Source organism: Urocampus carinirostris, chromosome 7 (genome assembly GCF_059441175.1).
Source record: "Urocampus carinirostris isolate Australia breed hairy pipefish chromosome 7, RoL_Ucar_1.0, whole genome shotgun sequence".
NCBI lineage: Eukaryota > Metazoa > Chordata > Actinopteri > Syngnathiformes > Syngnathidae > Urocampus > Urocampus carinirostris.
The window spans coordinates 1,537,372-1,550,880 of NC_142355.1; the positions used below are offsets into that span (position 1 = coordinate 1,537,372).

At 39.0% G+C, this 13,509-nt stretch overlaps 1 protein-coding gene across 1 annotated transcript; it reads right to left on the minus strand.

Moving 5' to 3' along the window:
• Positions 1-1,874: 1,874 nt before the first annotated feature.
• prkar2b (protein kinase, cAMP-dependent, regulatory, type II, beta) lies at positions 1,875-12,788 on the minus strand. The gene is made up of 11 exons (XM_088339524.1): positions 12,370-12,788; positions 11,226-11,261; positions 10,854-10,909; positions 9,287-9,370; positions 7,915-8,021; positions 7,693-7,846; positions 7,482-7,583; positions 7,344-7,418; positions 4,869-4,937; positions 3,751-3,880; positions 1,875-2,260 (listed from the first exon to the last, which is right to left on the minus strand). Exons 1-11 carry the CDS (start codon positions 12,614-12,616, stop codon positions 2,142-2,144), a joined length of 1,179 nt encoding a protein of 392 aa, XP_088195650.1. The 5' UTR covers positions 12,617-12,788; the 3' UTR covers positions 1,875-2,141.
• Between the last annotated feature and the right edge of the window lie 721 nt (positions 12,789-13,509).

The following is a 13,509-nucleotide window of genomic DNA, read 5'->3' on the forward strand; positions in this document are numbered from 1 at the left end:
AAATCACAAAAATATTAAAAAAGAAATAAAGAAAAGGGATCCTCGTGGATAGGAATGCACCACAAAAAAGAAAATGGGAAAGAAAGAAAATGCAAAATAAAGAAAGGAAATTGGATGAAATAGAAATAGAACAAAAATGGAAAATGAAGAAAGGAAAATGGAAAAAATAGAAAAAGAAAGGAAATGGAAAATAAAGAAAGGAAAATGGATGAAATAGAAAGAGAAAGAAAATAGAAAATAAAGGAAAATGGTTGAGATATAAAGAGAAAGAAAATGGAAAATAAAGAAAGGAAATGGATGAAATAGAAAGAGAATAGAAAATAAAGGAAAATGGTTGAGATAGAAAGAGAAAATAAAGGAAAATGGTTGAGATAGAAAGAGAAAAAAAATGGAAAATAAAGAAAGGAAAATGGATGAAATAGAAAAAGAAGGAAAATAGAACAAAATGAACGGTGAATGGATGAAATAGAAAGAGAAAGGAAATGGAAAATAGAAAGGAAAATGGATGAAATAGAAAGAGAAAGAAAATGGAAAATAAAGAAAGGGAAATGGATGAAATAGAAAAAGAAGAAAAATAGAACAAAATGAACGGTAAATGGATGAAATAGAAAGAGAAAGGAAATGGAAAATAGAAAGGAAAATGGAAGAAATAGAGAGAGAAAATGGAAAATAAAGAAAGAAAAATGGATGAAATAGAAAGAGAAAGAAAATGGGAAAAAAAGAAAGGAAAATGGATGAAATAGAAAGAGAAAGAAAGACAAAGTAAACTAGAAAGAAAAGAGGGAAAGAATCCAATAAAGCTAGCCCAGAAGTGTTTTTAATGTATGAAGTTTGAGAAATGCCTTGATATAAAATGAATATCAGGGACAAACAAATGGATGGAGTATCTTTTTCTAATTGGCGTGTAAAAAGAGAAAAAAAAAGACAAACGGAAAAATGGACAGAAAAACAGAAAGACAGAGGAATAAAGAAAAACAAAAAATACAACAAGAAATAAAAAGAAATGGAGAAGCAAAAATCAATCTTGAAAGTAAGACAGAAAGAGAAAGAAAACCTCAAGGTAGGTTTAGAAAAGCTTGCTCGGAAGCAAGTTTCTGTGGTAACAGGCCCCGTCCTTTCTCTTTCCCTCTCTCTCTCTCCCTCTCTTTTCTGTATTTCTCTTTCTCTCTCTCTCCCTCTCTTTTCTGTATTTCTCTTTCTCTCTTTCTTTTTTTCTGTATTTTTTTCTCTCTCCCTTTCTGTATTTCTGTCTCTCTCTCTCTCTCCTTTCTGTATCTGTCTCTCTCTCTCTCTCTCTCCTTTCTGTATCTGTCTCTCTCTCTCTCTCCTTTCTGTATCTGTCGCTCTCTCCCCTTTCTGTATTTCTGTCTCTGTCTCTCTCTCTCTCTCTCTCTCCCCCCTTTCTGTATCTGTCTCTCTCTCACCTTTCTGTATCTGTATCTCTCTCTCTCTCTCCTTTCTGTATCTGTATCTCTCTCTCTCTCTCTCCTTTCTGTATTTCTCTTTCTCTCTCTCTTTCTGTATTTCTCTTTCTCTCTCTCTCTTTCTGTATTTCTTTATTTCTCTTTCTCTCTCTCTTTCTGTATTTCTCTTTCTCTCTCTCTCTTTCTGTATTTCTTTATGTCTCTCTCTCTCTCTTTCTGTATTTCTGTCTCTCTCTCTCGCTTTCTTTTTTCTGTATTTCTCTCTCTCTCTCTTTCTTTTTTTTTCTGTATTTCTCTCGCTCTTTCTTTCTTCTGTATTTCTCTCGCTCTTTCTTCTGTATCTCTCTCTCTCTTTCTCTCTCTCTTTTCTGTATTTCTCTCTCTCTCTCTTTTCTGTATTTCTCTCTCTCTCTTTTCTGTATTTCTCTCTCTCTCTCTCTCTTTTCTGTATTTCTCTCTCTCTCTCTGTCTCTCTCCGAAACGGATCGCTGCGGTCTCTTTTTGACTCGGAAACAAAAAAGTCAGAGTCAAGCCTAGATTCAGGCTTAACTAACTCAGGGTTTCCCCTCGTCCCCTTATTCTTAAACTCAAATGGGAGGAGCAAATCTTTTTCCCGTCACGTCCCGGAAAAAACGTTTTCTTTCGCGTTTTTCTTCTTCTTCTTTTCTGACTCTGGTTTTTTCGGGGGGCGGGGTCGGGGGCGGGGTCTCGGTTGTTTTAGGTGTTGGCCCCGCCCCCGAAGAGCGCCAATAGTTGGGCCTCGTAGTTGGCGATGTTCCGCTTCATGATTTCCATGCAGGGACCCAGAAGACGCTCGAAAGCCAGGACGTCCATTACTGGGAACAGGAAATACACAAAAGAGGGACTTTCAAAATAAAAGACGCCTGGCCTAATTCTAAAAACCATTTCTCCAATAACAGCATAAAGGATCCTAATATTTCCGTAGTATATTTTTCTCGTCGTATTCTTCTATTATAGTATTACTGCGATGGTATTTTTGTAGTTTTTCTGTACAAGTATTTGTGAATACTTCCACAGTAGTATTTATTAAGAATTCTATAGTATTACCAAAGTAGTATTTTCTCATATTGTAGTATCTCTGTAGTGTTACTGTACTTTGGTCGTCTTTTGTCATTGTATTTTTGTATTATAGTATTACTGCAATGGTATTTTTGTAGTTTTTCTTTACAAGTATTTGTAAATACTTCCATAGTCGTATTTAGTAAGAATTCTATAGTATTACCAAAGTAGTATTTTCTCAGTATAATATTGTAGTGTCTCTGTAGTATGACTGTACTTTGGTCGTCCTTTGTCATCGTATTTTTGTATTTGAGTATTACTGTAATAGTATTTCTGTAGTTTTTCTGTACAAGTATTTGTGAATACTTCCATAGTAGTATTTTTTTTAAGAATTCTATAGTATTACCAAAGTAGTATTTTCTTGTATTGTAGTATCTCTGTAGTATTACTGTACTGTGGTTGTCTTTTGTCATCGTATTTTTGTATTATAGTATTACGGCAATGGTATTTTTGTAGTTTTTCTGTACAAGTATTTGTGAATACTTCCATAGTAGTATTTACTAAGAATTCTATAGTATTACCAAAGTAGTATGTTCTCAGAATAATATTGTAGTATCTCTGTAGTATGACTGTACTTTGGTCGTCTTTTGTCATCGTATTTTTGTATTTGAGTATTACGGCAATGGTATTTGTGTAGTTTTTCTGTACAAGTATTTGTGAATACTTCCATAGTAGTATTTATTAAGAATTCTATAGTATTACCAAAGTAGTATTTTCTCAGTATAATATTGTAGTATCTCTGTAGTATTACTGCAATGATATTTTTGTAGTTTTTCTTTAGAAGTATTTGTGAATACTTCTATCGTAGTTTTTATTAAGAATTCTATAGTACTGTATTACCAAAGTAGTATTTTCTCATATTGTAGGATCTCTGTAGTATTACTGTACTTTGGTTGTCTTTTGTCATCGCATTTTTGTATTTGAGTATTACTGCAATGGTATTTTTGTAGTTTTTCTTTACAAGTATTTGTGAATACTTCCATTGTATAATATTGTAGTATGTCTGTAGTATTACTGTACTTTTTTTTAATCCTTACACTAAAACACCTTTCAAAGTGCCTCGTTTAAGTGTAGCGTGGTCCCATAGGGGGCGTTGGCCCCTCATAAGACAATGCCATATCGACTCATGCCGGATGCCGTTCATCACGGGGGGAAGAAGACACGCAGTGGCAAAGCCGAGCCACTAGAGGGCGGCGTCGGCCTTGTTCGAAAGCCGGGAAATGCTCTTTCTCGGGACGGGAAGTACCTAAACACTTGACGTGGCCCACGGCGTAGACCGAAGCGGCTCGGGGTCGGTTGGTGACCAGCGCCAACTCGCCAAAGTATTGACCGCGACCGCAGCGAGCGATTTCCACTTCCTCTTCCGCGTTTTTGTTCTGTGGACGGAAACAAAAATCCATAAAAATTAAAAAAATGTGGCGTTTCGACCCCTTACGGACGAATGACTCTGAAATCAAATATCGGGAATCGTTTTGGGAAACCCCGAAAGAAAACAGCTAGGAAAAAAAGACGAAAGGAATAGGCTACCTGAAAAACAAGAAAGAAAAAGAAATGGGAAGAAAGGAAAACTCCGGAAAACAAGAAGAAAATAGAGAGAAAAGAAAAGCAACAGTAAAAAAAATGAAAAGAAAAAAGGAATAGGCTACCTGAAAGACAAGAAAGAAAAAGAGATGGGAAGAAAGGAAAACTCTGGAAAACAAGAAGAAAATAGAGAGAAAAGAAAAGCAACGGTAAAAAAAAAGAAAAGAAAAAAGGAATAGGCTACCTGAAAAACAAGAAAGAAAAAGAAATGGGAAGAAAGGAAAACACCGGAAAACAAGAAGAAAATAGAGAGAAAAGAAAAGCAACGGTAAAAAAAAAAGAAAAGAAAAAAGGAATAGGCTACCTGAAAAACAAGAAAGAAAAAGAAATGGGAAGAAAGTAAAAAGCGAAGGACAAAGGGGGACAAGAAAAAAAAGGGATAAAACAAAGAAAAGAAACATGTAGGAATTGTGGAAAGAAAAGAAAACTGCGGAAAACAAGAAGAAAATGGAGAGAAAAGAAAAGCAACGGTTAAAAAAAAGTAAAAAAAAAAAGGAATAGGCTACCTGAAAAACAAAAAAGAAAAAGAAATGGGAAGAAAGTCAAAACTAAGCGAAGGACAAAGGAGGACAAGAAAAAAAATGATAAACATACAATCAAAAAAGAAAAAAAACAGAACACACAAAATAAAAAAAATAAAAAATTAAAAAATATTTAAAAAAAACACAAAGCGAATCACAATCCGTTAAAAAACCAAAATGGAGGATGCGGTCACCCGCTCCAGCACCCCCGCGACCCTACTGATGACATGCGATAATGCAGATAACGGACGGATGCGGTCACCCTGCTCATCGCCATGACGATGCGGACTTGGCCCGACTCCACGATGTAGAAGCAGTCGGCGGGATCGCCCTGAAACGCAAACGTCCGCATCGGTTAAAACGGACCGAACCAATTCAATTGACAATGATTAAGTCGGACTGAACAAATTCAATTCTTCAAAATGCAGATGGGATTGCATAAGCCAAGGGTGTCAATGATGTGGCCCGCGGGCCGGGTCAGGACCGACAATGGGTTGAATCCGGCCCGCGAGGTAAGGCTGAGAGAAGCACAGGAGAAAAATGAGCTCAGGTTTCAATCAATCAATCCAATCACAAAACACCGTTTTGTTTTTCTCTCTTTTTGGCCTCTCTTTGTTGTTTCACTTTTCGTCTACTCGTCTCACTGTGTCTAGCTCTCCCTCTTTTTTTCTTTTTCTCTCTCTGTCACTCTTCTTTGTGTCTTTCTTTTTAATAAAATAAAAGCACAGATGGTAGAAAAAGAAGAAGGATAGAAGGGAGAAAGAAGAAAAAGAAGCAGAAAGACGAAAAAAGAAAGAAGACAAAAAGAAGGGAGAAGAAGAAGAAATAAAAGTACAGACGGTAGAAAAAGGAAGGATAAAAGGGGGGAAGAAGAAAAAGAAGCTGAAAGAAGAAAAAAAATGAGAAGACAAAAAGAAGGGAGGAGAAGAAGAAGAATTACAAGTACAGACTGTAGAAAAAGAAGAATAATAGAAGGGAGGAAGAAGAAAAAGAAGCAGAAAGAAGAAAAAAGAAAGACAAAAAGAAGGGAGAAGAAAAATAAAAGTACAGACAGTAGAAAAAGAATAGGAGAGAGGAAGAGGAAAAATAAGCAGAAAGAACAAAAAAGGAGAAGACAAAAAGAAGGGAGAAGAAGAAGAAGAAACAAAAGTACAGACAGTAGAACAAGAAGAATGGAAGGGAGGAAGAAGAAAAAGAAGCAGAAAGAGCAAAAAAAGAAAGGAGAAGACAAAAAGAAGGGAGGAAAAGAAGAAGAAATAAAAGCACAAATGGTAGAAAAAGAAGAAGGATAGAAGGGAGAAAGAAGAAAAAGTAGCAGAAAGATAGAAAACTAAAAGAGACAAAAAGAAGGGAGAAAAAGAAGAAATAAAAGTACAGACGGTAGAAAAAGGAAGGATAAAAGGGGGGAAGAAGAAAAAGAAGCTGAAAGAAAAAAAATGAGAAGACAAAAAGAAGGGAGGAGAAGAAGAAGAAGAAATAAAAGTACAGATTGTAGAAAAAGAAGAATGGAAGGGAGGGAGGAAGAAAAAAAGAAAGAAGACAAAAAGAAGGGAGAATAAGAATAAAAGTACAGACAGTAGAAAAAGAAAAATAATAGAAGAGAGGAAGAAGAAAAAGAAGCAGAAAGAAGAAAAAAAAGAAAGGAGAAGACAAAAAAAAGGGAGAAGAAGAAATAAAAGTACAGACAGTAGAAAAAGAAGAAGAGTAGAAGGGAGGAAGAAGAAAAAGAAGCAGAAAGAAGAAAAAAAAGAAAGGAGAAGGCAAAATCAAGGGAAGAGAAGAAGAAATAAAAGTAAAGACGGTAGAAAAAGAAGAAGAATGGAAGGGAGGAAGAAGATAAAGAAGCAGAAAGAACAAAAAAGAAAGAAGAAGACAAAAACAAGGGAGAAGAAGAAGAAGAAGAAATAAAAGTACAGACGGTAGAAAAAGAATAAGAATGGAAGGGAGGAAGAAGAAAAAGAAGCAGAAAGAACAAAAAAGAAAGAAGACAAAAAGAAGGGAGAAGAAGAATATAAGTACAGACAGTAGAAAAAGAAAAAGAATAGAAGAGAGGACGAAGAAAAATAAGCAGAAAGAACAAAAAAACAAAGGAGAAGACAAAAAGAAGGGAGGAGAAGAAGAAATAAAAGTACAGACGATAGAAAAAGAAAAAGAATAGAAGGGAGAAAGAAGAAAAAGAAGCAGAAAGAGTAAGAAAAAAAAGAAAGAAGACAAAAACAAAGGAGAATAAGAATAAAAGTACAGACAGTAGAAAAAGTATAAGAATAGAAAAGAGGAAGAAGAAAAATAAGCAGAAAGATCAAAAAAGAAAGGAGAAGACAAAACGAAGGGAGAAGAAGAAGAAGAACGGAAGAGAGCAAGAAGAAAAAGAAGCAAAAAAAAGAAAAAAGAAAGGAGAAGGCAAAAACAAGAGAGAAGAAGAGGGAGAATAGGAAAACACTGGTTTCAAAAACCTTTCTTTTTTTCTATCTTTCTTGAACTGTTTTTTTTTCTACCTCAGTTCTCTCCAACCTAAAAGGAGATCAACACCCCTGGCTTAAGGCAATGATGCTAAGGCATTAGCATTAGCATTAGAATTAGCATTAGAATTAGCATAAGCATTAGCATTAGCATAAGCATTAGCATAAGCATTAGCATAAGCATTAGCATAAGCATTAGCATAAGCATTAGCATAAGCATTAGCATTAGCATAAGCATTAGCATTAGCGCCGTCCCCAATGTTAGCGTTAGCGCCGACCTGCGCGATAATCTTCTGCGCGTCGCCGTAGACCTGAGTGGAGATGACGTCCACCACCTTCATTCTCTCCGAGAGCTTGGAATAGAAAAAGACAGATCCGTTATCCCCGCTCGCTCCTCCGTCGTCTTCCGGACGTACCTGGAGAGAAGTGAGAAGCGGCAGCGTTTGGATAAAAGCTTCGTACAATTTCCTCTTCTTGGCCTTGTTTTGCACGATAATCCTCCGGAAGGTCAGACGGTCCTGGCGGGAAAATCACAGAAAAACACCGTCACGGGAGGAGACTGCCCCCCGGTGGCCCGGAGGACCAGTTCTGTTTTTCGACCGAAAGGCTAAGGAACCGGTCCCTCACCAGGCACCACAGCGCCCCCTGCGTGTCGGCCACCACGCTCGCCGCCCTGGGGGTGTTGTACATGAGCGCCAGCTCGCCGAAGCTCCCTCCGTGGTCGTAGCGACCCACCCTCTTTTCCTCGCCGTCCTCTTTCACCCAAACGCTGAAAACGCCCCTGGGAAGGAACGCAGTTTGCGCGTGAGCGCGGCGCCGTCTTAGCCGCCGGCTAGCTTAGCGTCCGACCTGTCGATGACGTAGAAATTATCGCCGTCGTCGTCTTGCTCGATCACGCGTTCGCCTTCTCGGCAGGATTTTTCAAACATGGCGTCCAAAACGGCCGACGTTTCTTCCTGGAGAGGCAGAAATACCGTCACCGTTCGGGACCGTTTTCGTGAATTTACGGCAGGGGTCTCGAAGATGCGGCCCATGGGCCGGATCGGGCCCTCTAGGGCAGGGGTGTCAAACTCATTTAAACTGGGGGGGCCACACCATAGAACAAACTTTCTGTCGGGGGCCGGACGAGTAGATTCAAGAGAAAGAAAAAGAGAGATGAAGAAATAAGAGAAAGAGGGAGGGAAAAGGAGAGAGGGTGGGACAAAGAAAGAAAAAAAGAGGGAGGGAGAGAACGTGAGAAACAAAAGATAAAAAGTTGTGAGAGAGGGGGAAAAGAAAGGGAGAGGAAAAAAGAAATCCAAAGAGAAATAGAAAGACAGAAGGAGAAAAGAGAAAAGAAAGCGCAAAGGATAGGAAGAGAGAAAAAGAAAAGAGAGAAAAGGAAAAAAGGAAGTGAGAGCAAAAGAAGCTAAAAAGACACAGAGAGAGAAAGAGACAAAGAGCAACAAAGGAAGAGAAAGAGAGACAGAGAGTGAAAGAGACAGAGTGGGAGAAAAGGGGTGGAAAAGAAAGAGAGAGAGAGAGAGAGAGAGAGAGTGTGAGAAACAAAAGAGATAAAAAGTCACAAGAGAGGGGGAAAAGAAAGGGAGAGGAAGAAAGAAATCCAAAGAGAAATAGAAAGACAGAAGGAGAAAAGAGAAAAGAAAGCGCAAAGGATGGGAAGAGAGAAAGAGAAAAGAGAGAAAAGGAAAAAAGAAAGTTAGAGCAAAAGAAGTTAAAAAGACACACAAAGAGAAAGCGACAAAGAGCAACAAAGTAGGAGAAAGAAAGACACAGAAAGTGAAAGAGACAGAGTGGGAGAAAAGGGGTGGAAAAGAGAGAGAGAGAGAGAGAAAGAGAAAGAGAGAGAGAGAGAGAGAAAGGGAAGAATAGAGGGGGGGGAGAGAGAGAGAGAAATAACTCCAAGTACAGTGTCTTTGTTCGAGGCACCTTTCTTTGGCAACATCAAGTGGACCTATTTCAACCTGCAGCTCGTTTTTCTCTTACGCTTCTCTGAGTGTTGTCTGGCGGGCCAGATTCAATCCCTTAGCAGGCCCGATCAGGCCTGCGGGCCGCCCGTTTGACACCTGTGTCCTAGGGTATTGAATCTGGCCTGCGAGACAACACTCGGAGAAGCGCAAGAGAAAAGGAGCTGCAGTTCGAAACCTGTCCACTGGATGTCGCCAAAAGCACAGCAGCTGGATTTCTCTCCACAAACCCTCTTCCCTCCCTCCGGACTTACGGGATCCAGGTTCTTGAACAAAAGGATGTCCCGGCAGGCTTCCTGCAGTCTCCGACGTTGCTCGTCGGTTTTGGGGTGCGCCACCTACGGGTCGATCCAAATCAGATTTCCGATTACATATTGAGCAAAAAAAGAATCATTTTTGGACTTCTTTTTCGGAGCGTTTTTAGAGAAAAAATACACAACTGTATTACAGAAATGAGGGAAATATATTTTGAGGAATTTGATTGAAAAGACAAAGATTTTGTAACACGTAGAAAAAAAAAATCACTATTTCAACAACGACAAAATCATTTCTCTTTCCGAATGAATTCGAATCAAAACGGATGCGTTTTTCCAACATTTTACACTCGATGGATGGCTCAAAATAGGCATACCGGAAATTAGAAATAAAATAGAAAATATTAGGAAGAAGTGGAAGAAAAATGGAAGGGAGAAGAAGAAGAAAGGATAAATAGAAGTGAATTAAGATAAGGAACATGAAAACAAATAAAAGGAAGAAGAATAGAAAGAAGGAAGATATAGAGGAAGAGAAGAGAAAAAAAACAGAAGGAAGAACAAAGAAGAATAGAAGTGAGGAAGAAAGAAGCAGAAGAGGAATAAAAGGGAGAAGACAAAAAGAAGGGAGGAAGAATAAAAGTACAGACGGTAGAAAAAGAAGAAGAACAGGAGGGAGGAAAAAGAATCACAAAGAAGAAACAAAAAGAAAGGAGAAGACAAAAAGAAGGGAGGAGAAGAAGAATAAAAGTACAGATGCTAGAAAAAGAAGAATAGAAGGGAGGAAGAAGAAAAAGAAGCAGAATTAAGAAGAAAAAAAAGAAAGAAGACAAAAAGAATGGAGGAGATGAAAAATAATTAAAAGTACAGACGGCAGAAAAAGAAGAACAATAGAAGGGAGGAAAAAAGAAGAAGAAGAAGAAGAAAATGGAGAAGACACAGAGAAGGGAGAAGAAGAAGAAATAAAAGTACATACTGTAGAAAAAGAATAGAAGGGAGGAAGAAGAAAAAGAAGCAGAAAGAAGAAAAAGAGAAAGAAGACAAAAAGAAGGGAGAAGAAGAATAAAAGTACAGACAGTAGAATAGAGAATTACAGACAGTAATAGAAGAGAGAATTAGGAAAAATAAGCAGAAAGAACAAAAAAAGAAAGGAGAAGAAAAATAATTAAAAGTACAGACGGCAGAAAAAGAAGAACAATAGAAGGGAGGAAGAAAGAAGCAGAAGAAGAATAAAAGGGAGATGACACAAAGAAGGGAGAAAAAGAAGAAATAAAAGCACAGACGATAGAATAAGAATAGAAGGGAGGGAAGAAGAAATAGAAGCAGAAGAAGAATAAAAGGGAGAAGACAAAAAGAAGAGAGAAGAAGAAGAAATAAAAGCACTGAGGGTAGAAAAAGAAAAAGAAAAAGAATAGAAGGGAGAAAGAACAAAAAAAGGAAGGAGAAGACAGAAAAAAGGGAAGAGAAGAGGAAGAATAGGAACCCATCGATATCAAAAACCAAAAAGGAAGCAAGCCGAAAATGCCAACAAAGATTCAAAGGTGAAATTGGAAATTGAAAGCCAGTTTACTCTGGTCTCTTTGTCGTCGTCCTCGTCTTCGTCCGGGTTGAAGGCTTCGGCGCAAACTGAAATACGCATCAAAGACACAAAGAAGACATGAAATTACGTCGAATGAGAATCAAAGACACAAAAAGACGTGAAATTACGTCAAATGGGCATCAAAGACACAAAAAAGACATGAAATTACATCAAAGACACAAAAAAAGACATTAAATTGCGTCGAATAGGCATCAAAGACACACAAAAATACATGAAATTACGTCAAATAGGCATCAAAGACACACAAAAAAAGACGTGAAAATACGCCCAAAAGGCATCAAAGACACCAGAAAAAAAAGCAAACTTGAAGACTTCGGATCAAAGAAAACGACAACAACTCACCCGACGCTCTCCTGATGTATCGCTGGACGACGGGACCTACAAAATAAAGCGGATTGGAGTCGGGACGCGTACGAAGGAGGTCTCCTGCCAGACATTTTATAAACCTGACCCACTTCTGGAAAGTCCCACCCCGTTTCCGTTTTGTTGACTAGGGTGACTAAAATAAACCGGCTATCTTGCTGCTAGCACATACTTTATGCTATTCTAGGATATTATATTGTCAACCAGCTGCTCTAAAGTGACATGAATTCTGCCATTCTGCTTCGATCATTGCCTCTAAACTGGGGTTCAAAAGAAAGTAGCTTTTAAGGATAAAAAGCAGAAAAATGAGCCCAATTTAGATGTGCTACTCTAGGATCTGTTTGTGTCGACGGGCTGCTCTAAACTGACATGAATTCTGCCATTCTGCTTCAATCATTGGCTCTAGACTGGAGTTCAGAATAAAGTACTTTTAAAGTATAAAAAGCAGAAAAAATAAGCCCAATTTGGATACGCTATTCTAGGATCTTTTTGTGTCAACTGGCTGCTCTAAACTGACATGAATTCTGCCATTCTGCTTCGATCATTGCCTCTAGACTGGAGTTCAAAAGAAAGTACTTTTGAAGTAGAAAAAGCGGAAAAATGAGCCCAATTCGGATGTGCTATTCTAGGATCTGTGAGTGTTAATGAGCTGCTCTAAACTGACACGAATTCTGCCATTTTGCTTGGATCGTTGCTTCTAGACTGTTGAAGAGTACGGTACTTTTGAAGAATAAAAAGCAGAAAAATGAGCCCAATTTGGACTCATTTGAATGATATCAATTGCTCCGAAGCAGACTCTATTCATTCTTAGAGATTGCTGATCTTTTGTTTTATTTCAATTGATTGTTTTTTTTTTTTGCACTATTATCAGAGGATCTGTGTTTAAATAGGTTAAAACATATACAATTATTATTTACTATATCATTTTGGTGCATAATATTTACACAATGAGGTTAAAAACGTCTTACGATGAATTGATTGTTTTTTGCAACAAGACGAGAGCAGGCTAGGCATGCTAATGCTAAAGCTAGCATTGTGCCCCATGACGCGAACGAGGCGCCCCGAATCGTCATCGAACAGGTTCCCTTTTCCGGTTGCGCTTTTATTGCCTGCATTGCGGTACCTTGAAAGTCCTCGTCGTCATCGTCCTGGTCCTCGTCGATGCGCAGGGCCTGCTCCAGGAAATTGACGGCCTTGTTGCAGGCTGGGGCGGCGGGGGGCCCCCCATTGGGACCCCCACCGGGAGCCTCCTTGAGCCTGGTGAAATACTGCAAGGCGAAGTCCAAAAGATCTTGCGGCTGGTTCCGCAGAACCTCCACCGTGAAGCTCTGCAGAAGCTCCGTCAGACCTGCCGGGATTTCGATGCTCATTCCTGGGGCGGGACCCGAAATCGAAAGGGGGGTGGGGGGAGATATCGTGGGGCGGGGGGAAGGGGGACGCGACCACTACAAAAACGACAAAGAGGAGAATAATCAAAGACGCTTCTTCAGCATCCTCGACATCTTCTTCGAGGATGACGATGATGGCGAAACCGGAAACCCACGCGGGTGACCCCGGTTGCCATGGCAACGCCCCCTCCAATTGCCATCGTCTTCATTATGCCATAGAAGAATATTTCTTTTTAACCGAGATTCTTTTGATTCGTCGATGAGAAAGAAAAGAGTAGAACCTAAGAGAAAGGAACAAGGAGAAAGATGGACAAGATAGTCAAAAGAAGTGGGACAAAGAGAAAAATCCGGTTACATCTTTTGTGGGGCTTGCCTTTGGCGCCATCCAGTGGTCATATTTCTAACTACAGCTGGTTACTCTTCTTGACCGAAAGAAATCTGCTCGTTTAAAAGCCAGTATTATGAGATTTCTAGTTGATTGATGCTATGCTTTTGTTAACAATCACTTCAAGAGCTAATATAAATCCTTGTCGTATTAATTCCTGCAAAAAAAAAAAAGATCCCAAAAGTGCTTTTGTGTATAGGTTTGAAGCATTCCCGCTTCATGGAAGGAATGCTTACAGGATTCCCACTGAAGGAATTTATACATTTGACTATAAAGGATTTTACACGATCGAATACAAAGTACATTTAATGCAAAAGATATTCACTGACTGGGCTGTGGAGCGAGGTCAGGGCACCCTGGTGGAAAATGTCGTTTACAGGAACGGGACGTAAGATCATCAGCACATCCAGACGCAGAAGGCCCTGATGACGTAGAAACGCTCGGTGTTGTTTTGAGTAGCCCAGACATCGGGACTCTCCTACCAGATGGT